Here is a 24,961-nt window from a genome sequence, read left to right as displayed (position 1 = left end):
TGGACGGCTTAATGGAGGGACCGGGCCGTGAGAAGAGCCAGCCACGTGCCTACCTGCCTGACGGAGTTCACGTGGGCATGACATCATCTTGAGAGCGCTAAGTTGAAGCGCAAAGTCGATCGGCATGGTCTAGTTGTTTCTTATTTTCTATCACCAAGTATCCAACACACTACTATGAACTCTCCCTCCCCAGGGACATCGCAAGACCTTCATTTTACCCCGCGCAAGGAGTTTATAAAGGATATCAACGTCCCTCAGTCCAAATCATTTTCTCTTCTTGCGCTTTCTAGCTCCCATTGTATTCGTCTCTATTCCTTTTCACCTCTTGTGATCGCTTCTCTACGCCATCTTCTGGAACAGTCTGTTCATATTTTAGCGTCCAGAGAAGATTTATCGCACAATCTCTACGAATTTGCTCTTGATGGTAAACCCTGGGCCAATCCAAAGTCCGTGTCGACAGAGAAGCTTCTCGTCGACATCATGGCCGTGATTTACCGATCTGGCTATACGTATCTCTCGACCATTGATTATGGCAGAGAACCTGATGACCGTTTGGCCATGACTTTTTCAACTACTTGCAATACCATTCCTTTGCCACTGTCGAGAACTACCACACCGCTTCCCCCTTCAGCACATTTGCTAAACCACAATGGCAGCGCTGCAGGATGTTCTTCGTCTCCAGGTGAAAAATTCCTGCCTAACCGCGTTCCATTCGCCATATCTTTCTCTTCCGTGACAGTAATGCGTGTCATTGCACCCCCACTTCACCTTACTCCCGCTATCCTTCAAGCCGTCAGAAAGTCCTGGCCCAGGGGTGTTGTAGCAGAGAAAAAAGTTGGAGAAAATTCATACGAATTCAAACTAAAAGGTTATAAATGTACGCAAAGAATGTCATTAAAAACTGTGTCCAATCTGATAATTTTCTGTACAATAGGGTTCCAGGAGGACACTTTTGCAACTGATTCACTAGTACACATCCTCACGTTGTTAACTTCACTCGACGCCCATTCTTTCACTCTCTTAACCTCGATTTCACTGACGAACCGTTCGAGAGTAAGAGACTTGTGGGTTTTTACTGGCCCTGCAGAAGAAGGTGGTTCTCCTCATGAGAGCATGCAACATCTCTCCGATGGGACAACAAACATTGCTGGAGTACCTTCCAGTCCTTTCACGGAAGAGCTTCCGAGTAATAATAGCGCAATACAACATAGGAGGATTGCTACAGATCCAACTTTTTCTTCACCACACACACCACCATCACCTCATCACCAACGAACTGCTACGGACGTTCCTCAACGTTCACGGCATGATTCCCATCGCCAAGTCCTGCGGAAACCTGCACCTAGAGCGCAAGTTCCAGTATCAGTGGGCCAAGATTTGGACATACCAGATCTGCCCGTGGACTCTGCCCCTCTTCGTACCCACATGCCCAGCACCATATCAAGTGGTATTGAGGATATGACGGGGATTGGAGCTGGTCCAAATATATATAACATCCCTTCACCCCCTATTGGAGCTTCTCGGCAAACTCATTCCGTTGTTAAACCAGCGGCGCAACTTCCTGCCAATCCATCTCCTCCTTTTATTGCCCCAGACAGCACGAATCCATCACCTCCCGTAGATCCCTCCTCATCGCTGTATAAATCCTCGCGTTCTCCATCAAAAAGCTATTTCGACATGGTTCCTCCTGGCACGTCAGACATGCCTCCCTCGCTGCCTCCTCTCCTTGGTGTTGGGACCTTCCATGACTCTGCATTCTCAACAAACAGTGTAGCGAGCTGTGAGATCCCTATACGATGGACTGGCCCACTTGAGGAGGAGATCAAGAAGGAACAGAGGATGAAGACCAGTCGCGCTCCATCCAGTGGTGAACCACCTTTTCCTGGAGGCTGGCAACCGACGCCCATTGTAGAAAAGTCTGAAGATGAGACTCGGACAGCAACCTCGCCATCAGACGACAAGAAGACACCAGTTCATGAAATAGGCTCTCGCGTGGATTCACCTGAGATCGTGAGGCCAGATATGCCTCTACGAAAAAGCGAAGCAGCTCTGGTTGGCATCATTCACTCGACTTCGCCACAACCTCCTGTTCCTCAGCTGAATAGATCCCAGCAGTCACAATCGCCAGGTTCAGGACGTGGGCAAGGCTGGGTGCTTGTTGATGTTGACAATCCAAATGTTCCAAGTGCGGCGAGCCAGAGTTCTCAACCCACCGAATCTTCGAGGGAACTAATGCCGGTTAAATCGCTCGTTCCTATTGAACAGCCATCGCCGACTGCAAAGGCAATTGTGATAGTGGATGCAATGGATATGAAGCACAAGAAAACCCAATCGACGTCAATCCCCAAAGCCAAAGAGGGAGCTTCTGGCGTGCGAAGATTCTTTTCACTGAACAAGAAGAATTCGGTGAGTCAATAGGTTCGGTCAAGTGTCTGACCATGCAGGCCATCACTGATGAAATTTTGCAGAAAAAGGCATTGAACACGGAGGGAGGGTCTGAGATTGAGAAGCCTGCACCGACGTCTATACCACGGTCAAACTTGCGAGATAAACTGCGGCTCATTGGCACGCCAGAGGCACCGCGACGGGAGGACAAACGGCGCAGCATTGACTGACATGTTTCTTTTTCTCTGTAACTGTACTAGCATGGGACTTTGTACACATATATGCTGTTAATGTTCTGTATGATATACCAATTGTAGTATTTGCCTGAGAAGGTGCGCGCGAGGAGAAAGCAGCACGTGACCCGATGAAGAGGAAGTTGGCTACTCTGCGGCGAACCTTGTGAACGCCAAAATTGCGAGTAAGAAAACGGGTGTATATTGTTTGGGCGCCTGGAAATAGATGGGGCTCAAGAAGGAGTATATGGATTGGGGTGCAAGAAGATGGGGCGGTGGCCAGGAGGATCTGGAGCGGGCAGAAGAGGTGGTAGCTGGCTGGTGGCTGGTGGCTGGTGGTGGTCGAGGATGGACGGTGGGCGATGGAAACAGCTGGTGTTGGTCGTTGGGGGCGACGAGGAGAGGGTTGGCGGTGCTTGGGATGGCGGGGGAGGTGGTTGTCGGCGGGGAAGTGTGGGTAAATAGCGGGTGGATGGATTTTGGAAAGAGGTGTAGGCAGTAATATGATCAGCCCCCGTTCTCCGACCAGCCACCTGTCCCTTTCTTTGCCGTATTGCCATCACCACCTTCCCTTTTCCTCCCACAACACCCATCCACCCTCCGTCCCCTCCCTCGTCCCGCCCCACTTCTCCTTCTCCCATGCCCACCTGTCGTCGCAAGCGCGTCGTCCTCACAGAGCCCTCTCAGTCCCTCTTGCTCGCAGCACAGTCAGATCCCACCAGGCATGTCTTTTATCTCGAACAGACCGGCGAAATATTCGAGACCTATGAGTGCGTCTCCAGTCACACTCCCCTTCTCTTTCCCCCCTCATCTCCTGTTCTCTTTCTATCAGAGCCTATGCCGCCCGCATGTCTTTCTACCGTCTCAAGCAGTTCCAGTGCGAGGTCACAGGCAAGAGCGGCTTGGACTATTTCCAGGCCGTAGAGAGTGAGCGACAGGAAGCCCGCACTTTGCATTCCAGGTTTTCCGAGCCTCTCAAGCCGGCCGTCCTTAAGGCTGTTCAATGGCGTGCGTTCCGCTCCGTTTTTTTTCCTTCATTTGTTTGTTCCCTCTGACTGGTTGCGTGGCGCTTACAGAGGTTATGGGTCGTCTTGACCATCTTGTTGAAGCCGTATATGAGCGCTTCAAGGATAGGTACTTTCCTGGAGAGAGTATGTCCCTTTTCTTCTAGTCCTTTCTAATGCAGGCACTCATCAAATCTCCAGGGGTTCTTATAGATCTTTCAGGCGTCAAGTTAATATTACCACCCTTACGCGTCCACTATTGCTTACTTACCCATACATCCCTCTAGATACTATGCTCGCGTCGAGAAGGTATACCCTCCGAAGTATAACGCGGATGCCAAAGCACGCGACGCGCATATGGATGCTCCCTCCTCCTCGACAATTGATGACGAGCCACCCCATGTCATTGGAGGAGATCTAAAGGTGCCCGCAAAAGATGCATACGCCAAAGATGATCCTACTCTCTATTACTATTGGGTTCACCTCACCGACCTTGAAAGAGATAAAAGCCATGAAAAAGGAAAAGGTTCAGTTAAAATATCTGATCAGGACAAACGATTGGTCGGCAGTCTCATTGAAGTACAATGTAGTATGATGAGGTTAGATTTCAAGTTTGGTGGTGCTGCCTTCAAACTGACTTTTTATTCAGTCGTGATCGCCTCTCATTTTCCAAGTCGATACTTCGTCGATTCATCCGCGATTGTGTTGATCGCGATGCTGCTGTGGCATCCCCTTGGACTGTGAAACCTCCCATTGCTAAGCGATATGGAGTGGATTCTGTCATGCCCGAAGAAACGCGTCAAGGAGTCGAAAATATTAAGAAGGGCGAAATTGACAAAAGAAAGAAAATCTGGGAAGATAAAGAAGGACCCCCTACGAAGAAGCAAAAAAAGATGACCGCAGCTCAAGAAGAGAAAGGTATGCCATTTCTATGCCGAGCATTTACATAAACTCAGGCTCACGTTTAGCGCGTGCACTTGCTGTTGCAGCTGAAAAACGCGAACGAGAGGCTCGCGAAAAGGCAGAAAAACAGAGACTTGCAAAGGAGGAAGCCGAACGTATTGCTGCAGAAAAGAAGAAAAAGAAACCTGTCCGTTATCCTACGGAAGATCTTGATGTACGGATCGGCGACAAAGAGAAAAAGGCTGGAATGAGAGTGACAAGACCTCTAGCCAACAAACTTTCTTTACCCTTTAATGATATCCCCGGCGCATTTGAATCCTTCTTAATGGCATGGAATTTTCTTGTGGTCTACGGGTATGATAATTTTTAAAGTTATCCTTGCAATTGCTGAATATTGCTCTGTCCAAACAGGCAACCTCTTCATTTGTCTGTCTTTTCATTGGATGAACTTGAACATGCTCTTCGCCACTCAGTGGCCGATCAACCATGTTCTCTTCTTGCAGAGATACACTCTACTTTAATCTATAATTTACGAACGGTCGCCTTTGTCAGACACAGTGCTCTCTTGTCTCTTCTTAAACGTAAAGAGGATTTGGAGGCTGCTGGTAAACAGGAGGTACCTGTTCTGGGTCTTACAATCGACGAATTGGTTGCTGCCATGGCAGATGTTGGGAACAATTGGGAAAGGGTGCCCCTTCGGTATGCGGAAGTTCGGGATGGATGGGAGGAAGCTCTTGTAGGCTGCTTGAAAGATGTTTGTCAATGCTGTTTCTATCTACTTCGGACACTAACGATATGCAATTAGCACGCCAATACTACAAATTTCCCAAGGATTCAGGAGATCCTAACCAAACTTCTTTTTGCTCCCGCCGATACTTCATCTGAATCTGGAGCACCTACTCCCAATGACATTACACACCTTAAAAATATCGCTCATCCAAGTGATACATATTACAATTTGCCCGCTGAAGATCGTATTGCTATCTTGTCTTTTATGTGCAACTTGGCGGTATCTTCGAAAGCTATTCATGCGCATATGGAATCCTGCGAAGAACAATTGACAGCTCTCAGGAAGGAGAAGATAGAAGTAAATCGTCAGAAGAAACAGTAGTAAGCATCTCCTTGTTCATTCTCCGACCTCGACGTCTGATGTGATTCATTCAGTCAAGAGGAAATGGGGGTTCTTTTGGATGAGACCAAAGAAGAAGAGTCTCTCACTCCTAACGGAAACGGCGACGATATTGCCATGCCGGAGTCAAGCGAACTTTCTGACTCGGAAGGCGGGTCAGAGTCAACCTCCGCAGCTGGAAAGAAAAGTACCCGCCAAAAGGATCTACGCCTGAAAGCACATACCATCGCGCATTCCAAGGAAAGAGAGGCTGCCCGCGCCAAACAGGCGTCCCAGAAGCAAGCTATAGCAGAACATCGTCGCCTAGACGAAGAGGTGAACAAGCTCGAGCGCCGACTGGAAGGCATAGAACGCGAATTTAGGAAACTCCTTGGGGCAGTCCGCGTTAAACCACTGGGTCGAGACAGGTTCTACAATCGAATTTGGTGGTTTGACGGCATGGGATCTGCTTCTTTGGTTGGAAGTGGAGGCATTGCGCTCTATGGTACTGGAAGGTTGTTTATACAAGGTCCGAGCGAATTCGACCTTCAACAATTAGAGAAGAAGGCATTGGAAGATAACGAAGACATTGACCAGAGGAGAAGGGAAGAAGAGGGCGAAGAAGGCATGCTGAAGTCCTCAGACTGGGCAGCCTATACCGAACTGGAAGAGGTATTTGTGCTTTATTTCCATGGAATACATCGTTACTTAATTTCTGAATCAACAGATCGAAGCATTTGTTTCATGGCTGAACCCAAAGGGCCATCGTGAGCTTGCCCTGAAAACTTTACTGACCAAGTGGTGGGTTCATATCACCGCTGGCATGCGCAAACGAACGGCGGTAGGTACATCCGACTCATGATCTGCGTCATTTTACTAAAATAGCACTACAGGACCTTAACAGTAATGCCAAACTTCCTGATGCTCGCAGAAGCGCTCGAAAATCTGCTCTCGGCTATGATCTCTCGAGGGACCCTTACATGCTCTGGACGAATCGCAGAGCGATCAATTCTTCCTAAACGTTTTTTCTTGGCATCGCCATCTCACATTCTACATACAAAATTACAACCCACAATATATATACAATCAGTAAGATAGAATAAGACTTAGCCATATGTTTATGACAATATGAAGAATTAATAGCACCCTTACAGGCGGTAGAGTGGGGAATACGGTGTTCTCGTCAATTTGATGGCGATAAAGAAGCAATTTGTTTTTCATTGGTGATCGAAGCCAAATCACCGGATCATGTCGAAGAAATTCTCAAGCAATAAAATGATAAGTAAGTAGTGAGTATATAAACGGTTAAAGACTTTGGACGCGGAGCGACTTAGATTGCACATGTCGTCCTTTTCTCCGTCGTTCGTAGTCGGGTCTGCCTCCAGCGCGAGGGTCAGTGTCAGGGATGCAATTCAATCATGTGAGTTGTGACCTTTGAACGTTCCAACCTTTTGCACTACTCACCTCCAACTTTATTTGATCCCTCAAGACCGACGTGCCCAATACCTTGTCGCTGGCTCCACTGTTGCATCTTCCGACGCTTCAGACCTTGAATATGATGATGAGGATGATGAAGAAGCTCAAAGATCTTTCCGTTTGGAAAACGAAGACTCTGATGTCGAAGACCAGGAGTTGGACGCGACGCCCTCTGGAGAGCCCCGGGGACGCGACGATTCCTTTATCGGTCAGCTGAACTGGGATGAAGAAGATAATGAATCAACAAGACATGCATCATTGAGGGAACAGACATCTATACTGTCTGACAGACGTCTTCGCCAACCTCTTTCCATTCAACGCCTTCAGCTATCTGGGCCTTCAAACGTGCGCGAGGATACCCCCTTACTAGCCAAAAAAGTTTCTTTCTCCGCTCTTCCACGTCCATATCGCACCGTTGAGCCCGGTTTTCCTGCAAAAGATTTGCTACCACAAACTTCGGTCGATGAGGTGTCGTCAGCATCCCGCCGTCGCCTCTCTACCTCATCAGCCGCGAGCAAAGGTTTGCATCGCCAGTGGGGTGGACAGAGCACGTTTGGACAGACGGTGTGGTCTTTCATCTCTTTTCATGAATCAGGGCGCTGAATAAATCATATTTATACAGTTGTTCAATTCTATCGCAATTTTATTGGGTATTGGCATGTTATCGGAACCCCTTGCGTTCGCCTACTCTGGCTGGGCAGTTGGGACTCTTTTGATCATATCCTATGGGTTTGTAGCATGTTATACGTAAGACCACTCTCGACTTCCTTTGCGTGGTTTATATTTCGTACTAACTGCGAACATAGAGCTAAAATTCTCGCTCGAATCATACTTTCAGACCCTCGCATTCGCTCTTATTCAGATATCGGCAGGAAGGCGTTCGGTCCCAAAGTAACTCCGTTCATTAGTGGGATGTTTTGCCTTGAGCTCTTCGCCGTCAGGTGGGACATCGCTTCTCGTCAAGAATTTATGCCCATTTATTTGGTTCTTATCTCTTATTGGCAGCGTGGTTCTTATCACACTATATGGCGACTCTTTGCATTCTTTAATGCCCGAATATCCAGCAAACACTTTCAAAATTTGGGGCACTTTTCTGTAATTACAACGTTCAAGCTGTTCTGATTATTCTTGCTGATCCAATGGATCTCTAGGCTCATTCCCACCGTATTTCTCCCCCTATCTCTCTTATCATACACCTCAATTCTGGGCATTGTTTCGACAGTCCTCCTCACTTTTGTGATATTAATAGATGGAATTTCGAAAAAGGAAGCTCCTGGAAGCCTCTGGTCACCAGCAGAAACGGATTTCGGGGTGAAGAGCTTCAATAAGTTGGGTATAGCATTCGGTTTATTCATGGCTGGGGTGAGTGACGTATTTTATTACGTCGATGACTTTGAGACTTATTCTATATCAGTTTGCTGGACACGCCGTGATACCATCTTTGGCGAGGGATATGATAGATCCCAGTAGATTCGACACCATGATAAACTGGGCCTTCGTACGTAACTTATGATTGCTGAGTATTCACCTGTTTAATCTTTGACTAACACAGGTGGTCGCTACTTCTATATATGCATTAATTGGGTATGCTGGTTATATGATGTTTGGTAACGACGTCAGCGACGAGGTGAGAATGACTTTCCATATTGAATGGCATTTACAAACATATCAATAAAGATCAGCTTAAATCTGCTATCCACTCCCGGATATAACCCCTTCCTTAATACACTCTGCCTATGGATGCTAGTTTTGAGTCCATTGTGAGCTTTCTCGTTTCAGTCTCTGGATCATTGCTTAAGAGTGATTTTACAGGTCAAAATTTGCTCTGAATACCCAACCGGTTTGTTGTTTTTTCTACCAAAAAAGAAACACAAGTAACATTATTTCTAGCTGAACACTACTGTTGAAATACTGCTCGGGATTGACACGCCTATCTCGTCTCCAGAAGACCTAGTAGATAAACCTGATGGTTTATCTGTGGCACCCGGAAGTTCAAACTTTGGACTAAAACGTGTGTTAGCAATTCTGCAACGCATCTTCTTGACTACACTCGCTGTGGCCGTATCAGTTGCAGTGCCAGAATTTAGTTCAATGATGGCGTTCCTTGGATCCTTTTCTGCTTTCATGCTGTCGATTGTGGGGCCAGTCATGGCAAAGGTCGTTATCGATGGGAGGTGTGGTTGGTTTGACGGGACAATTATTGTTTCAGGAGTTACGATGGCGATCTGGGGAACTGCCGCAGCCTTTTTAGACGCGTGATAAACAGTGCATTGTGGACTATTTGAAGAAGATACTACATCCACTACGACAACAGCGCGTACTAAATGTAAATACTGCGTATGCATAAAATTTTATGCCAATTTATGCCTTGGCGACCGAGTGAGCGATGATCTTGGTCAATTCTAGAAAGATGTTCAATTAAATTAGCGACACACAAAAAAGATAAGTATGCGTACGAGGAAGCTTGACGCTTTCTTGCACAACTGTTGCCTCAATTTGGTTGTCTGGGTTTGGCGGTATTGTTACAACCGAGGTTGAGGAGTCAACAGGCCATCCCAATTTCTGAATGTAGGCAATCAGATCAGAACCTATGATACGGTATTAGAAAAGATAACACATTGAACAAAGGACGAGAGAAATAAAGGCAATCTTACTAGAAAGGTTCAGATATGATCCTAGTCTCTCTGAACTGATCCTAGTGAAGGTGGCTCTGACAGCACGAATAGCTACGGCACGAACGGCATCCTCGAATCCTGCCACCTCAACGGTATAATTGTCCCGAAGGTTTTCGAGTTCAGCAGATTGGTAAATCTCCCAGAAAGCAGGGAAGCGGCAGCGGAAAAGAAGGCTGTGGAGACCTTTGAGAATGGGAAGGACAGTGGGAAGTGGATCAGGTTCGTCAAGTTGAGCATTCAATGGTCTTTCATCGAGAAGAGATATACAGAGGTTGAAATCGGGGAGGGGGGATGCTGTGAGTGCTTTTATAAGGATGTTGATGACAACATCTGGGTTGTAAAGCTCTGGGTTAAATTGGTATCTGCAACGGGCAGTCAACGAATTAACAACGCAAGGAACAAGGTGCATCGAGTACGCACAGCTTTAAAATGGCCAAGTTGGCCAGACAATCGTACTCTTCACTTCTGATTTGGTGATAGAGATAATCTTCTAGTATACTGACGTTTGAAGGATTGTAACGGTCTGAGTCATCCAATAAGCATGAATCCTGACACCAACAAACCAGAAAGACAAACCGACTCCAGAGACGAGGTTCTCGATGAGCTCTGACCGTGTTGAAGGGGTCAACCACTCTGAAGTCATGGTGAAGTGAAGAATAGCTAGTCAAAGACCGCAAGAGCGGCAGCGCCCCGGCCAAACTTTTTTTGAGCACGTGGTCAATGATGCTTTTCAAGTTCTCCTCTATCCTGTTGCACGTTCGCAATGTAGGGACGCATTCTGCTCAATATACCTATGACTTCCAACCCACTGAATCCCTCTGATCCCAGTAATGTCTTTAAGCAGGAGAAATCTCCAGAGCTTGCGTCTTCATCCACGGGCCCTGGGTATAAGTTGCGCTACATCCTCAGTGGTCACAAACTGTCTATATCGTCAATCAAGTTTAGTCCCGACGGTTCATTCCTCGCGTCGGCCGGTATGTATGCGCTAAGTTGAGATTTATGTGACACTGAAAATTCTAGGAGATCAGGCTCAGACAAGTTGATAAAACTTTGGGATGCTCTCACTGGCCAAATTGTCCACACTCTTCAAGGCCATACCGAAGGTATTTCTGATATCGCATGGGCCAACGACAACGAATACCTCGCTTCCGCGTCTGACGATAAAACCATTAAAATTTGGAGTATGGAGGAAGTGGGTACCACACAAATGAGACATCATAGTGTGTACTGAATGCTCGCAGCGCAAAGAAGTCAAGACTCTCATCGGACATACTAACTTTGTGTTCTGTGTAAATTACAATCCCCACTCTAACCTCCTTGTCTCTGGGGGATTCGATGAAACTGTCCGAATTTGGGATATCGCAAGAGGTATATAATGTCATAATGCGTTATTGTTTGTACGCTGAACTTGATTTTAGGCAAGCCTCTGAAAGTCCTCCCAGCACATTCAGACCCTGTAACTGCCGTCAGTTTCAATCACGATGGAACTTTGGTGGTTTCTTGCGCAATGGATGGGCTGATGTGAGCAACAGACATCATTTCATACACAATATATGACATGCTATGTTTCTTTAGCCGCATATGGGATGCTGAATCTGGTCAGTGTTTAAAAACCTTGGTGGACGACGATAATCCTATCTGGTAAGTGGTTTACTTTCAACAATTACTAGTGTCCTGATGGGTTACAGTTCACATGTCAAGTTTTCTCCAAATTCTAGATTTGTATTGGCCTCAACCCAAGACTCCACAATACGAATGTGGAATTATCAGACCTCAAAATGCGTAAAAACGTATACAGGACACGTCAATAGGACATATTGCATCCCTGCTTGCTTTATCACCTCCAGCAGCAAAGGAAAGTACATTGTCAGTGGCAGCGAAGACAACAAACTATACATCTGGGATTTGCAGTCTCGCAAAGTTTTACAAATTTTAGAAGGTCATCGAGGTATGTAGGTCATAAACCCCTCTGTCGAGTAAATTAATCTTAAGAAACAAAGATGTTGTTCTCGCTGTCGCTGTAAGTATCGCTTCTCATACCCCTCATTGGTCTTTCTCAGCAGTCTTCAGACGCATCCCATCAGAAATATCATCGCATCAGCCTCCATGGAAAAAGACTTATCCATACGACTTTGGTTTGATGAGTAATGTTTTCGGATAATTAGTTACATTGTACAATTACAGTCAGTAAAACATCGAGCAAAATAGAGGCATATACATAACATATGGCAAAAGATCTGAGAAACAAATTTAAGTACATTTCGAGTTGTGAGTGAGAACGAAGTAGGGTCAAGTTACAAATAATGTTATTACTTGCTCATGGTCAAGGGCTATCTGCAGGTCCTCCGTCGAAGTCAGCGATATCATGTCCCCATCTGCGTCCCGATACTTAACGCGCAACGGTGCCGTGCTTTTCCGCGGTCCACAAAGACGAATCTTTCTTTCAAGGTTAGCGTACAGCCCAGCAAAATCCACCATCTTCGGGAGATGAATGATGAAAATATCATCGTAGTAACGGATTTTCAATTTGACCATTGGAATTGATGGATTGAATTTGTTGACTTTTGAATCCTCCGAGTGCGGGGGCCATTCTCTGTCCATTGCGTGCGATGTTGATAGTAGAGTCAGATAGCTGACAGGTGTAGGGGGCGAGGATTCACGCGGAGACCCCGTGGATTTTGACGTATCAATGTATGGTACACTGAAACTCCTGCTGCGCGTTATTTTGCCAAACACCAGCGGCGATCCATTGAGGTTTTTGCAGGACAAAAACTTTGCGGACAAGCTTCGCGATTTATACAATCTGCGCCTTTCAACAGGCGTACTTCTTCCAGAAGAGGGACAAGAAGGTGGGATATATTCCTCAAGTTCTCCATCTTCTGATGCAGAATCGGGTCCATAGTGGTTTGACTCTTCATCCTCATTATATGCTGAATAACGATTTCTACCGCCAATAGTCGCAAAATCCGAACTCAGCGAGTAAAGCGATGTAGGTGTATGAGGGGTTGGTCCAATTTGTGTGCGCATAACGCCGTTTATTTTCTGTTCCGCTACAAGCTGAATACGACGAGAAGCCGCTTCAGTTACCAAACGTGTGACAGCAGTTTGCCACTGTTTCATCTGTTCTTCTCGTCGGCAGTGCATTGTAAAAGATTCCACTTCATAATCTCCCTTCCAATACACACCCAAGGGATACGAATTTGGCCGGTTCGCTATCATAATGGGGGTGACATGTAAGAGCTTGATGACATAATAATAAATAAAAGTACGTTCAATACTAACGTGTGGTAGGTTTTGCGGATACAACGTTCGCTATAAAGATGCGACCTTTTAGCAAGAGGGGAGGCTTTTGTGGCTGAGGGGTAGCAACTGAGACAGATTTTTTTAGGATCGCCTGATTCTTCTTCCTTTTGTTTACAGGGGCAGTAGCTTCTTTACAGAGAATGAGTATTTTTTCGAACAAAAAAGCTTCATAGTTTCGGTCAACGTCCGATTTCGTAACCGTGAAAGATTCGTGAAGAACGAGTTCTCCGAAATTTTCGATGTGATGCCCTTTCCAATCTGCGACCCTAGCTGCGAGGTCCTTGACGATTTCTTGGTTTTCATTGCGTCTTTGCGCCTCGTTGATTTTAGTGATAATTCTTTTGGCAGATTCTGAAGCGCGAATGAGTTCGTAGTGATGTTCGTAGACCTCCGGGGGAAGTGCTTTGACAAGTGACTGTAAGGCCCCAAAGCATTCAGCTTTCCGATACATATTTAAGAGAAACCAGACTAGTGACCTCGAGAAGAAGAGGGTATTGACAAACCCGTTGAATGGGTTTAAGTAACAATGCAGGAAGCTCGGATTTGGCGTTGAGAATATGATTGAAAGACTGTTGAGATTACCCATAAGCCTACACTGCATTGATGAAACTGTAAAGGTACATACGGATAAATCTCTTTCATGGTCTACCATTAACTCAGTTGCGTGTTTATAATTAACACAATACGGTTCGTACACCGAGAACTCCTCTTCCTACAATGATAGGCACAACAGTTAACATTAGAAAAGGGTAGTAGGCACCATTACAGTAGAAAGACATACATTTTCAAGAAAGAGTTGCCCCCAGCGTTGTACTTGTAGAGGAAGCTGAGCAGTAAATTCAAGACTGATCAAGAACTTCCGCTGGAAATTGAGAAGCTTATTTAGGTTAGGGAATAGTAGGTGTATCGTATCCTGGCTGACGATGTTCCCTTGTGAAAGAGCATTGGAGAAACTCTAAATTGTATTGAATATAGATGGAGTCAAAAATAGCATATTTTTACCTGCAGTACTTCCAGATTCTGAACGTATTTCCGTTCCGTTTCCAGCATTTCGCGAATGATATTCTGTTGAACGGCATCGTGCACATTTGCTGCGTTAGAAGGATCCTCAGAAGCAACGTCGTCATCAAAGACTTCCGGTGGAAGATGATCTACAATTGCGGTGACTGTGTCGACGACCTGCGAACGTATAAGGATGTCAATGCATTCGGAATTAGCAGCTTGATACACACCTTGACCAAACCATCAGTTGAGTGGCGGTCCCACAACTCCGTCACAGTAAACATCTCACAGCCAGATATCTTTTCAGTGATATTCGACACTCTAAGCTCCATAGCAAAGAGGGCAATGGCATGCTTCTTTGCGCGATTTGTTTCTGATTCAGTTTCATAGTTACGTTTGGAGAGTGCGTAATGATTGATTTTCTTGAAGCCTTCATCAGCAGGGAGCTGGTCATATATGTAGCACAGGGGGGTTCCCGTTGAGAATAAGTCCCAGATGTAGGCGACTGGGTCTCGAGATGGTGATTCCACCACATCTGGGAATAGTTCTGCGAAACCGCGGATTCTACGCAGTCTTCCGCGCAACAGTGAACATTTCTGATACAGAGAGGAAGATTGCGAGGCGGATTTGTTGAGAATCCCTGAGTTCAGGAACTTGGTATCAATCTGGCGCCGTCCTATGGAGGCCATGGTATCCTGACAGTGATATGCTGCCCGTTATGTACACCTTTGTGTTCATGGTCACAACGAGAAGGGAGACTATGCCGTTAATCTCGGAGATCCGGGTCACGGCAATCACTCTTCCCCGTTCGGAATTCGATGATGATGCGTTAAGCGCTCACCACCGATTGGAGTATATTTACAATTTATGTGCACTCAAAGGTATTTATTCCTCTGCTACTGCACCAAAGACAAAATGTATGCAGACTATGAATCTGTGACGAAGTGCACATTTGAACGTGGGAAAGTCCCGACTATGACTTCATATCGACCTATATTTGGGAACTTAGTCTAGTCTAGTCGGAAAACCGACTAAGCCGCATAGTCATGCGACTATTCCGACTAAGTCGCCGACTATGCCACCACTGGCCCAAACACGCCCGCTCTCTCAGTAGAGCAATCAAATACATTCTGAATTCTGTCAGCCTTCAAGCAGATTATAAGATGTCTCGGTACAGACAATCGATTGCGTTGAACCACACTTCAGTTAAACTATTGAGTCGTTTGCGAGCGGTATAATTAACTACGGCGACCCTCGACCCAGTTCAATGCTACGCAGTGATAATCTTAGCTGGGTGGTTTATTGAATATTCTCAGGCAGTCGCTTAGTCGGGAATTCCCTGAGGAAACCGCATTATTCGAATGGCGCTACATCTCGGAGAGAGGAGAAGAGTGAAGGTTATGTTTTAAAGCTATTAAAGAGTACTGTTAGTCAACACCGCATGTTCTCGAACATGGAAGATCAGTCAGCGGCGATGCTCTCGGCGTCTGTCTGAGTCAGTGAGGCGGTTCATAATTGAAACTCCGAATGGGGTATATATAGGGGCCTCCTCCGTGTCCCTTCCACCACTTCTGTCTCTCTATCACCACAGTACCACACACGCCATGCAAATCTTTGTCAAGACTCTCACAGGAAAGACCATCACTCTTGAGGTCGAGTCCTCCGATACTATTGACAACGTCAAAGCCAAGATTCAAGATAAGGAAGGGTACGTATCCATCATTGTTGTCACCGATGTGGACGATAAGCTGACCGTGTCTCCAGCATCCCCCCTGACCAACAGCGTTTGATTTTTGCTGGAAAGCAGCTCGAGGATGGCCGCACCCTTTCGGATTACAATATCCAGAAGGAATCTACTCTCCATCTCGTCTTGCGTCTCCGTGGTGGTATGCAGATCTTTGTCAAGACCCTGACGGGCAAGACAATCACCCTTGAGGTGGAATCCTCAGACACCATTGACAACGTGAAGGCTAAGATTCAGGACAAGGAAGGGTGCGTTGATCTTTTTGTTGTTAGCCTGCTTGCCACCGATGCTCATGCCGTCATCCATCAGGATTCCACCCGATCAACAGCGTCTCATCTTCGCCGGCAAACAGCTTGAAGATGGTCGCACGCTCTCTGACTACAACATTCAGAAGGAGTCAACTCTTCACCTGGTTCTTCGCCTCCGTGGAGGTATGCAGATTTTTGTGAAGACCCTCACAGGCAAGACTATCACTCTTGAAGTTGAGTCTTCCGACACCATCGACAATGTCAAGGCCAAGATTCAAGACAAAGAAGGAATCCCACCTGACCAGCAGCGCCTCATTTTCGCGGGCAAGCAGCTCGAGGATGGCCGTACTCTTTCCGACTATAACATCCAGAAGGAATCCACACTTCATCTAGTCCTTCGTCTTCGTGGAGGAATGCAAATTTTTGTCAAGACACTGACTGGCAAAACTATTACTTTGGAAGTTGAATCGTCTGACACCATTGATAATGTCAAGGCCAAGATTCAGGACAAGGAGGGCATTCCCCCTGACCAGCAACGTCTCATCTTTGCAGGCAAGCAGTTGGAAGATGGTCGCACACTCTCCGATTACAACATCCAGAAGGAGTCCACCTTGCATTTGGTCCTTCGTCTTCGCGGAGGCATGCAAATCTTTGTTAAAACATTGACGGGAAAGACCATTACTTTGGAAGTTGAATCTTCTGATACCATAGACAACGTCAAGGCAAAAATCCAAGACAAGGAAGGCATTCCTCCCGATCAACAACGTCTTATCTTTGCCGGAAAGCAGCTCGAGGACGGTCGCACTCTTTCTGACTACAACATCCAGAAGGAGAGTACTTTGCATTTGGTGTTGCGTCTCCGTGGTGGCGAGTGAAGTTGTTTCGAGTATCATGTTCTTGATGTAAATCTTTCTTCTATATTGTAATACTATTTCAACAATGCATTCATGATTTGACACTATCCGATTCAGCTCTCTGTGTATCCATATCTACAGCGCCTTTATTTTTTCGTCTTCTTTTCCTTCTCTTTGAGGCGGCTGTTGGTGCAGATACCTGGGCCGGTATGGATTCTCCTTCGGGATCACTGTCAACGTCATCGACCTTTCTTTTGGAACCAGTCGGAGGTTGGGCTTTGGTCGGAGGTTTGGTAGGCTCATTTGATTGTTTCTTTTTAACGCTAAGAGGATTAGGGCCTTTCGGACCCTTGCGTTTGACCCTACGTTCCTCGGGAGCGGTGACAGGAACTAGCGCAAGATCTGGCGCTGAAGCGTGGAGTTTTGTGTCCTCGGCCTGTAGTAAAAGAGTTGAGGTCAGGTACTTCAGTAATCGAATACTGCACAAAACCTACCCTTTCTTTTGCCTGCACGGTTGTATCACTTGGGGGTTCAAGTACCATTACAGAACGATTGATGTGTATGATGGGTGTACCAGGAATGAAACGCAGTTTGACTCGTAGAGTTTGAGACTGTGTAGCCACGACATAGCGATGCTTATTGGAGTCCCCTAAAATTAAAGTGGTTTAACCAATCACAAAGTTTGCATAATGTGATTCCTACCAACGACACTCGCTAGACAGTCGTCACCGCCAATTGGTTCACGATGATTGCACTTCCGCCGTTCAAAGGTCTTTGCGAGGTCCACAGCTGGCTGTTGTTGCTTTCCTTGGAGATATAGTTCGTGTATGCAGCACTGCGTGATCACTAAAGAGCGGCTTTGCCGTTATAGCAGTCAGTTTCTTCCTAATTGTCACGGAAGGAAGGAATGTTAGGAAACGTACTTGGCTTTACTTCTCCCTGTAAAACAGTGTGAAGTTGTTTGACGAAGTCGATCTTCTGGGCTACTGCTGATTTGCACATCTCAGAGTCAACTGGAATGTATAAAGTTAATTTATGTTGATTGGCGAAGAACAAGGGACCCTACTGAGTATTTGATAGGGTTGACGAAATCCAAAGGTCATACAGTAGAGATGCATGAGTTTTCGGTAGGCTTTTGCTCGTTTTTGACGCATTTTGTAGAAGTAGAGACACGATGTAGAAGAAGCAAAGATGTGACATAACTGTCTTCGGGTCATCATGTATTTACTTCTGTTGATCAGAGGGTTTCCAGTTGGAGAACGCGTCGTGATAGGACGCTCGAAAGTTCACACTTAACTATGACGCGGATATCACTGTTTTTGCTGCAACTTCTTTCCTGGTAAATGCTTTCTATACCTTGGATATTGATTTGCTTATACCTCTCTTAGTGTGGTTGTCGTCTTCAGTTTTGACATAACAGGAAAAGTATTGTGGAATGACGAATGCCCGGGTTTGTCCCATCTTAGTCTCTAATTGTCTACCTCTTGCTCATACATTACAGATACCACTGCTCTTGGACAGGCAAAGGTGTCGTTAAATGAAGGTATTCTGACTGGGGGTATAACACGAAATGGAGAATTCACAATGTGGGTTCATTTGAGGTATTCAGGACTGTCAGGTGCTTACACCTAGCCATACAGTCCGGATGTTCCTTGGGGAACTTACATCTTGACAATCCTTGCCCATGACTATTACTTTGACCAGGTACACGTTGTGTTCTTTGGACACATTACCTTAACGCTAATATCCTTAAAGGTACGGATAGACGTGTCCAACTCGACTTCACCTGAAGTTCGTCCCTACGTTGCTGGCACCCCGATGGATCCGCCCTCTACAATCTTCCTTCCATATCCCATTTCACTGACGCCGAGGGAGAAGTATGTGTACTTCGTTCCTCCTGAACGTTTCAATCTAGCTGGGATGCTCGCAAATCCAATGATGCTTCTCATGGTCGGGGGCGGCGTAATGATGTTGGCCATGCCATACCTCATCGTAAATCAATCGTCCATTGATCGTTTCGTTCTATTGATATTTCTTGGTAGAAAAACCTCGACCCTGAAGCTCTTGAAGAGTTGAAGGAACAGCAAGGAAAGATGGGCAGTATCCAGAACGCATTCCAAAATGGAGATTTCAAGTCTGGGTATGTATTTCAACCACTGAGATACTTGTTACGCTTCTTACTCTGGACTAGATTCTCCTCTCTAATGGCAGCCGCTGATCAACCCGCCCAAGCATCACCTAGTAAGGCAGGGGGTGCGGCAAAGGCCCGAGGGAACAAGAAAGCAAAGAGATGATAATATGTTTGATACGATGGTACGGATACCAGGTGCTCTAGGAACAGAAAATACAAAAATATATTTAAGTACAAGACAACTCCTATGATGATGATGCAGGGACCAAATTGGGTGTCTCGGTAGACGCAATAGTATCTTGTGGATCGTTGGCAGGATACTGAAGTGCCTTTCGCAGGATAGCATTCCTGTTCCAGCGATATTGATGATTACAGTAAAAAGACGTGCCTACATATAAACGTACCGCTGCTTATATTGGGCCAAAACCTCATGTGCAGACTTTCGATCACCATGAGAAGCAGCCATGGGGCTTTATAGCCGTTAGAGTGCAGATATATTATAATGTTGAAATATTAGACGTACTGGTCGTTGCCCGTTGTTTCAATGATATACATAGTATTGTTACGCGTTCCCGTTTCATCCTCCGCTGAAGCCCCAGGGGCCTCTTCACGCCTCAGTCCAACAACAGCTAGTCTATCAGAGATACTTTGAACAGTTGGTTTTGATGAGTTGCCGCCGTAGGTGAGAATCAGAACATGTTCGTCAGGATGACTCGGAAGAAGAGACACAGGAGAGTCGTCAGCAAAGTGATACTGTATAGCCGGGTGGCCCAGTGTGTTCGATAGTGCTGCAGTAGGTGTATTGGATAGAGAAGAGTGGGCAAGAAGTATATAGAACGGGGGGTTTGGGACGGAATCAGACATAGCGGAAGGCAAGCCGGGTCGCGCTTATTTAAGCGCTTGTCCCTGACGACTCTTTCCAAGGGACTGCCATCTTGATGTAACTCTTTTTTCGATTTCTCGCCGTCCCGTATACATTTCCCCCATGTCCCACATTATTGTCCCACCTGGTTGTACGATGTGAGGTGATATTTTAAGCTTTTACAGCCAGATTGTAGCGTATTCCTGTCGTGACCACCAGATGGTCTCGTAGCAACCGGCCTGGCGAAAGGTTGGAGAGTGGCAACTGCAAATTGTTTTCCGATTCCAAGCAGACCAAGGCCCTGCCTCGTATAAGCTGCAGTACCTTGCAAAGGCTTCGGTTTTTGTCAATCTCTCCTTTACTTCTTACTTTCTTTACACCTCACATTCATTTTTCCCTTCTTCACTATGACGCGACTCAGCTTGTTAATTTCTCTGAGTTTCGCTCTTCCTTTCATTCCGAGCGGGCTCGCAGGGCCTGCATGTGCCAGAAAACATTACCAGGTTGCCAACTGTGTTTCGATATGCAAGTCGAAGTGGGGTTGGACCGGGAGCATGATGGGTACCGACCCATGGGGTTCGGTGGTCAAGAAGGTCGACATCAACGACTGGGACTCTGTGGTATCTGTAGCGTGCGGTTCTCCAGTGTGCGTAATTCTCTACTTATTTAATTTGTTCTTGAAATTTATGAACTTGATATCTGATAGCGCCTCTCCTACGCCATCCACTGCCGTCCAACCGATTCCTTCAACAAGCACAGCTCTGCAGACAGAAAGTGTCACCCCCACAATCGTGGTTACCACGACATCTTCGACATCTAGCGCTACTTCATCAAAATCCAGCGCTATTTCTTCTTCAAGTGTTTTGTCCTCTTCATCCATTGCTCCTTCCGTCTCTGCTCAAGGTTTCCTTGCGTCCGCTCGTCGATCGTCTACTACTGTAGTTCCTCAACCCACGACATCAATAAGACCGCCCCAGTTTCAAAGTACCTCTACTAAAGTAGAAACAGTCATCACTACACGGCAGCCTGCAACCACCAAGGCGTCGACTACACAGGCCCCTCAGGTTACACAGACGCCAAATAATGGTGGTAGCACCGGTAGCAGTGGCGGTACTTCCAATGCAGATATTCAAGCCTACCTTGCGGGTCATAACACAATAAGAGCGCAGCACGGTGCTGCGCCACTGACCTGGAGTGACAGTTTGGCAGCCAAGGCTCAGCAATGGGCCAATGGTTGTAAATTCCAACATTCCGGTGGATCACTTGGACCATTCGGTGGTACGTCGTCATTCTATGTTTGTCCACGGCCAACATGAACTCAAGTATCTTCTTATGTAGAAAACTTGGCTGCTGGCACAGGTTCAGACTATGGGATCTCTCAGGCCATTAAAGACTGGACAGATGAAGTTTGTGAGTGTTATCTGCAGGTGCTTACACAAGCATGAAGCCATGATATTTACAAATTGTGACAGCCGATTATAATCCCAGCAACCCCGTAGCATCTCACTTTACTCAGGTCGTTTGGAAAGGCACGTCTGAAGTTGGATGTGCCGTCCAGTCCTGCAATGGTATCTTTGATGCTAGCTTTGGGGTGTGTTCTTTCTTTTCGACGACGATTCGTTATGACTGACTACTGTGATAGCCTGCTAAATATTTTGTATGCGAGTATTCGAAGCAAGGAAATATCGTTGGACAGTTTGCGTGAGTATATCATCTTTTTTTCTCCGAAGCTGAGACTGAATGGCATCTATGCAGCCAAAACGTCCAAGTCTGATTCCATGCAAGTTCTTTCGACGCTCGGAATGTCTCCTTCACGGAGAGTTTATACCTTTGCGTTTCATCCCGCTGGCCGTTTCTTTTTCTCAAATTTTTATGTTTCCTCGGTTTTCCTTGCACTTGTTTAGATCATTTTTGACGTCTGCTGGTAACGCGTTAAAAGTATAAATCATGTAAAGATATGTACCAATAGCCAGGTCGTCTGTTCCTTTTTGTAGCAGCCGGAAACGACCACATAGTTCAAAATATCATCAGCTTTTGCATCGGCAGTATTGAGCATCTATTTTAGGCATATTACATGATCAAGGTGGTGACGTTCTTTGCACAAGGCTTGCACCGACCCACGGCACCTTCATGCGACTGTCTTCGCGTGTGCTGAGGACAGCATCTGAAGCCACCTATGTCTTCCTAGCTCTCGTTGCGGTCGTCGCGACTGGTCTGTCCTGCGCTGCGATCATCTCCCAAGCGGTGCGGACGTCCCCGGGGCGCTCGTGGACGAACAACTTTAATGCGTTGGTGATTGGGGCGTCGTACATCATCGTTGTACGTGTCTTCGTTGCTTCTTGATGTCAACTCTGGAGCGCTCTCTTATGGTATATCTTGTGCCTCTGCATCGACCCCGGACTCTTCTCTTCGCTAGTTTGCAGCTTCAGCCTCGTTCTGCGTGAAGCGTCGCGTTGCCGTGCGGCTCAAACTCCAGCGCATCTCCAAAACCTACCGCTCGGTCGGCAAACATGACTTACCTGACGTACGTAGCCGGCTCTTATACGTCTCTCGGAGCGCTCCTCTTTTGGGTTTTCATCAACATAGCGCTAATGAGCTACTCGTTCTTTTTCCGTACATGCATATCGCTATCGCTATCAGTCGGTGCACAAACACGTTTTGCAGGAATATACCCGCGCCTGTCTGGTGTCGTTCGAATCTCTCCCCAAAAACGTATATCACGAGGGATGGGGCAGACCAGGTGAGTTGTTGTTGTTGTTTTTTGCTCTACGAGATCCCTATCCACGCCTTTTCACCGAGAAAGTGGGGAGGGACGGTTACCTTGGTCTGCTGCTTTTCCAATACGAGTAGCTAACGGTGTCCCGCAAACTCACACGCAGGTACCAAATACAACGGCGTCTCATTCCGACGCGCGCTCCTCGACACGATTCCGCATATCGGTGAGTAAGCATCGACAGTTGCACACTCCCCCAGGACATCCATGGGAAGTGTGGTTTTAGCGTGTCACTTTTTTCCAATTCTCAATTACCCCCCCAAAAAAATACCGTGCTAATTGACGTTTCTGTAGACGAATTGGCGCACGTTGTGATACCGCTGCACCCACGGCTGAAGCCGCACGCGCGGATGTTGCACCACTTTCGGTTCCTCAACCCGTTGCTGCCAAAGGATGAAGACGGAATGACGCCGCTGCACTACTACGACTCTGCGATCCAGCTGGCGCGGCACTCGTCCCGCGAAGTGACAGAGGAAGAGTTCGAGACGGGCATGGAAGCGGCGTATCAGATCGAGAAATGGTGCGTGCAACCAACCGTCGTTCTGTTGACAGCTAGACGCTGATAGTCATCGTCATCTATCTGTCAGTTTGAACGAATGTCGTTTGGAAATGTTGGAATCGGACTCTACAACGCAGCTCGAGGGTTGATAGATTGTTTTATCACATTAGCAGACGTTGCAAAACATTCATGTATAGCAGCAAATTGATTAATTATCGTAATTATCGTTGAGCCCTGTTCCCATCTCTAATATTTCCAAGATATCCCAGGATATGCATCGCAATAACATTTAGAAGACAAACACCTTGAAAGATGGACATGAGAACCCGAAAGTTAAGCATCTGGCATGACATACCTTATCGTGGAGTTTGCTGATAGTATTGGGGACAGGGTATTTGAGATCTTCGAGATTTTTCCTACAGGCGCCGAAAAGTTTGGTTAGTGTTCAACGGGGATAAAAATAGAATTTGCTCACTTCATAGCACCGACCATAGGGGGAGGGCCTAGAAAGAGAGACACGGTCAGAAAAAAAAATTGGGGCAAAAAGGTTAACTTACCGCAAATGAGGAGCTTGCTATCAGAAGTAGCAGGGTTGGGGAGATGCTCCTTGATATGCTCTTTGGTGACAAAGCCAGCGCCGCCCTTCCAGCCTGGGGGAGGGTTGTTGAGGACGTAGAAAATCTTGAACTTTTGCTCGTGGACATCCTGGAGAGCCTCGAGGTCATCCTTGAGGAGGATGTCTTCTTCGTTGACGTTGGCGTAGATGAGGGTGATAGTGGTGCGGTCAAATGGATTTTTGAGAGCGGCGCGGATGACCTGAATCATGGGGGCGATTCCGGTGCCTCCTGCAATCATGCTGAGATGGCCGACCATGTTGGGGGTATAGACAAAGTTGCCCTTGGGGCCCTTGACGCGGATATTGTCGCCGATCTTGAGGAGAGAGACGTGCTTGGAGATATTTCCCTTTTCATAGGTCTGGAGAGAAAGTGAGCAAAGGGGCAGGGTGAGAAGCAGTGGAAAAAAATTACCTTGATAATGAGGTCAAAGTGGCCGCGGTCATCGTCGTTGCTGACGGGAGTGTAGCTCCTGACGATGTTCTTGCCGTTGATCTCGGCGGAAATGGAGATGTGCTGACCAATGGGGAGGCCGAGAACGTCCTGGGGATGGGGGAGCTTGAAGCGGTAACTGTAATAAAATTGTCAGGAGATGTTGAAAAAATTGGGGAAGACAGACACGTACATGGCGGTGTTTGGGGAGACTCTAATTTTCTTTTCTAGGGAGAACTCTTTCCAGACATTTGCGTCGAGAGGCTTTGTGCGGCCTGTTGGATGTATGAGGAGGGAGGAAAAGGAAAGATGAAGAGAGAACAGACCTGTATGAAGGACCTTTGCAATGAACGCGGTGGCGAGAATGACGGCGCCTGTGATGAGAAATGTGGGAGAGGAGGCAATGGCGACAAGATCGTAGGTGCCGGCGTAGGGAACGCGGACAGCATGGAAGTTGGCAGAGGCGATGTCTGCGAAAAAGGCGGAAGCCTGCTCTGCGGCCATGTGAGCGACTAGAGCGAGAGAAGGCGGCGGTGGGTTGTCGGTGGGGAGACCGATGAGAATGAGGTTGCGGACGTCGTAGCCAGCGTCCCGGAGACGAGCACCGAGATAGTTGGAGAGAAAGAGGAGGGAGAAAAAGACAGAGAAGAAAGAGACGAGAAAAGCGAGCTGGTATTTATTGGGCATCGGAGAACAGAGTAGTACAAGGATACGA

The 24,961-nt window shown here is 46.8% G+C and overlaps 11 protein-coding genes across 11 annotated transcripts; 6 read left to right on the top strand and 5 right to left on the bottom strand.

Annotated features, from left to right (window-relative positions):
* Positions 1-174: 174 nt before the first annotated feature.
* JR316_0000830 (uncharacterized protein) lies at positions 175-2,615 on the top strand (the record flags this gene model as incomplete). The annotated part of the gene is made up of 3 exons (XM_047886644.1): positions 175-877; positions 935-2,406; positions 2,469-2,615. The coding sequence occupies 3 exons, from the start codon at positions 175-177 to the stop codon at positions 2,613-2,615; spliced, it is 2,322 nt and encodes a 773-aa protein (XP_047754390.1).
* A 642-nt stretch (positions 2,616-3,257) lies between these two features.
* JR316_0000829 (Imitation switch two complex protein 1) lies at positions 3,258-6,652 on the top strand (the record flags this gene model as incomplete). The annotated part of the gene is made up of 12 exons (XM_047886643.1): positions 3,258-3,388; positions 3,451-3,626; positions 3,695-3,769; positions 3,824-3,851; positions 3,910-4,221; positions 4,272-4,540; positions 4,591-4,879; positions 4,937-5,279; positions 5,331-5,635; positions 5,690-6,305; positions 6,361-6,474; positions 6,527-6,652. 12 exons carry the CDS (start codon positions 3,258-3,260, stop codon positions 6,650-6,652), a joined length of 2,784 nt encoding a protein of 927 aa, XP_047754389.1.
* Positions 6,653-6,974: 322 nt separating this feature from the next.
* JR316_0000828 (Vacuolar amino acid transporter 1) lies at positions 6,975-9,368 on the top strand (the record flags this gene model as incomplete). Its single annotated transcript, XM_047886642.1, has 11 exons — positions 6,975-7,053; positions 7,123-7,673; positions 7,732-7,856; positions 7,916-8,050; positions 8,115-8,204; positions 8,261-8,471; positions 8,524-8,607; positions 8,662-8,736; positions 8,787-8,869; positions 8,922-8,949; positions 9,000-9,368. 11 exons carry the CDS (start codon positions 6,975-6,977, stop codon positions 9,366-9,368), a joined length of 1,830 nt encoding a protein of 609 aa, XP_047754388.1.
* A 102-nt stretch (positions 9,369-9,470) lies between these two features.
* On the bottom strand, positions 9,471-10,427 carry JR316_0000827 (Eukaryotic translation initiation factor 3 subunit K; the record flags this gene model as incomplete). The annotated part of the gene is made up of 5 exons (XM_047886641.1): positions 9,471-9,511; positions 9,566-9,697; positions 9,764-10,146; positions 10,205-10,307; positions 10,361-10,427. 5 exons carry the CDS (start codon positions 10,425-10,427, stop codon positions 9,471-9,473), a joined length of 726 nt encoding a protein of 241 aa, XP_047754387.1.
* Positions 10,428-10,577: 150 nt separating this feature from the next.
* JR316_0000826 (WD repeat-containing protein 5-like protein) lies at positions 10,578-11,932 on the top strand (the record flags this gene model as incomplete). Its single annotated transcript, XM_047886640.1, has 8 exons — positions 10,578-10,758; positions 10,813-10,976; positions 11,026-11,152; positions 11,203-11,305; positions 11,360-11,425; positions 11,473-11,732; positions 11,785-11,804; positions 11,855-11,932. 8 exons carry the CDS (start codon positions 10,578-10,580, stop codon positions 11,930-11,932), a joined length of 999 nt encoding a protein of 332 aa, XP_047754386.1.
* A 141-nt stretch (positions 11,933-12,073) lies between these two features.
* JR316_0000825 (Rho guanine nucleotide exchange factor scd1) lies at positions 12,074-14,778 on the bottom strand (the record flags this gene model as incomplete). Its single annotated transcript, XM_047886639.1, has 7 exons — positions 12,074-12,996; positions 13,067-13,502; positions 13,564-13,656; positions 13,713-13,799; positions 13,869-14,042; positions 14,090-14,266; positions 14,320-14,778. 7 exons carry the CDS (start codon positions 14,776-14,778, stop codon positions 12,074-12,076), a joined length of 2,349 nt encoding a protein of 782 aa, XP_047754385.1.
* A 2,248-nt stretch (positions 14,779-17,026) lies between these two features.
* On the bottom strand, positions 17,027-18,089 carry JR316_0000824 (rRNA-processing protein utp23; the record flags this gene model as incomplete). The annotated part of the gene is made up of 5 exons (XM_047886638.1): positions 17,027-17,371; positions 17,430-17,584; positions 17,638-17,781; positions 17,859-17,948; positions 18,002-18,089. 5 exons carry the CDS (start codon positions 18,087-18,089, stop codon positions 17,027-17,029), a joined length of 822 nt encoding a protein of 273 aa, XP_047754384.1.
* Positions 18,090-18,233: 144 nt separating this feature from the next.
* On the top strand, positions 18,234-19,229 carry JR316_0000823 (ER membrane protein complex subunit 7-like protein; the record flags this gene model as incomplete). The annotated part of the gene is made up of 7 exons (XM_047886637.1): positions 18,234-18,274; positions 18,324-18,385; positions 18,437-18,521; positions 18,576-18,639; positions 18,691-18,927; positions 18,978-19,075; positions 19,127-19,229. 7 exons carry the CDS (start codon positions 18,234-18,236, stop codon positions 19,227-19,229), a joined length of 690 nt encoding a protein of 229 aa, XP_047754383.1.
* Positions 19,230-19,311: 82 nt separating this feature from the next.
* JR316_0000822 (uncharacterized protein) lies at positions 19,312-19,930 on the bottom strand (the record flags this gene model as incomplete). The annotated part of the gene is made up of 3 exons (XM_047886636.1): positions 19,312-19,414; positions 19,471-19,536; positions 19,590-19,930. 3 exons carry the CDS (start codon positions 19,928-19,930, stop codon positions 19,312-19,314), a joined length of 510 nt encoding a protein of 169 aa, XP_047754382.1.
* Positions 19,931-20,335: 405 nt separating this feature from the next.
* Positions 20,336-23,349, top strand: JR316_0000821 (Protein PRY2; the record flags this gene model as incomplete). Its single annotated transcript, XM_047886635.1, has 11 exons — positions 20,336-20,574; positions 20,635-21,206; positions 21,267-21,338; positions 21,401-21,519; positions 21,571-21,629; positions 22,034-22,247; positions 22,345-22,452; positions 22,569-22,668; positions 22,808-22,867; positions 22,996-23,221; positions 23,289-23,349. 11 exons carry the CDS (start codon positions 20,336-20,338, stop codon positions 23,347-23,349), a joined length of 1,830 nt encoding a protein of 609 aa, XP_047754381.1.
* Positions 23,350-23,671: 322 nt separating this feature from the next.
* Positions 23,672-24,933, bottom strand: JR316_0000820 (NADH-cytochrome b5 reductase 1; the record flags this gene model as incomplete). The annotated part of the gene is made up of 5 exons (XM_047886634.1): positions 23,672-23,703; positions 23,758-24,175; positions 24,229-24,385; positions 24,440-24,521; positions 24,573-24,933. The coding sequence occupies 5 exons, from the start codon at positions 24,931-24,933 to the stop codon at positions 23,672-23,674; spliced, it is 1,050 nt and encodes a 349-aa protein (XP_047754380.1).
* Positions 24,934-24,961: the final 28 nt, after the last annotated feature.

The sequence above is a fragment of the Psilocybe cubensis genome, chromosome 1, assembly GCF_017499595.1.
Source record: "Psilocybe cubensis strain MGC-MH-2018 chromosome 1, whole genome shotgun sequence".
Taxonomy (NCBI): Eukaryota; Fungi; Basidiomycota; class Agaricomycetes; order Agaricales; family Agrocybaceae; genus Psilocybe; species Psilocybe cubensis.
Note: the sequence above shows the minus strand (reverse complement) of the source record. Positions and strands in the feature narration are given on the sequence as shown.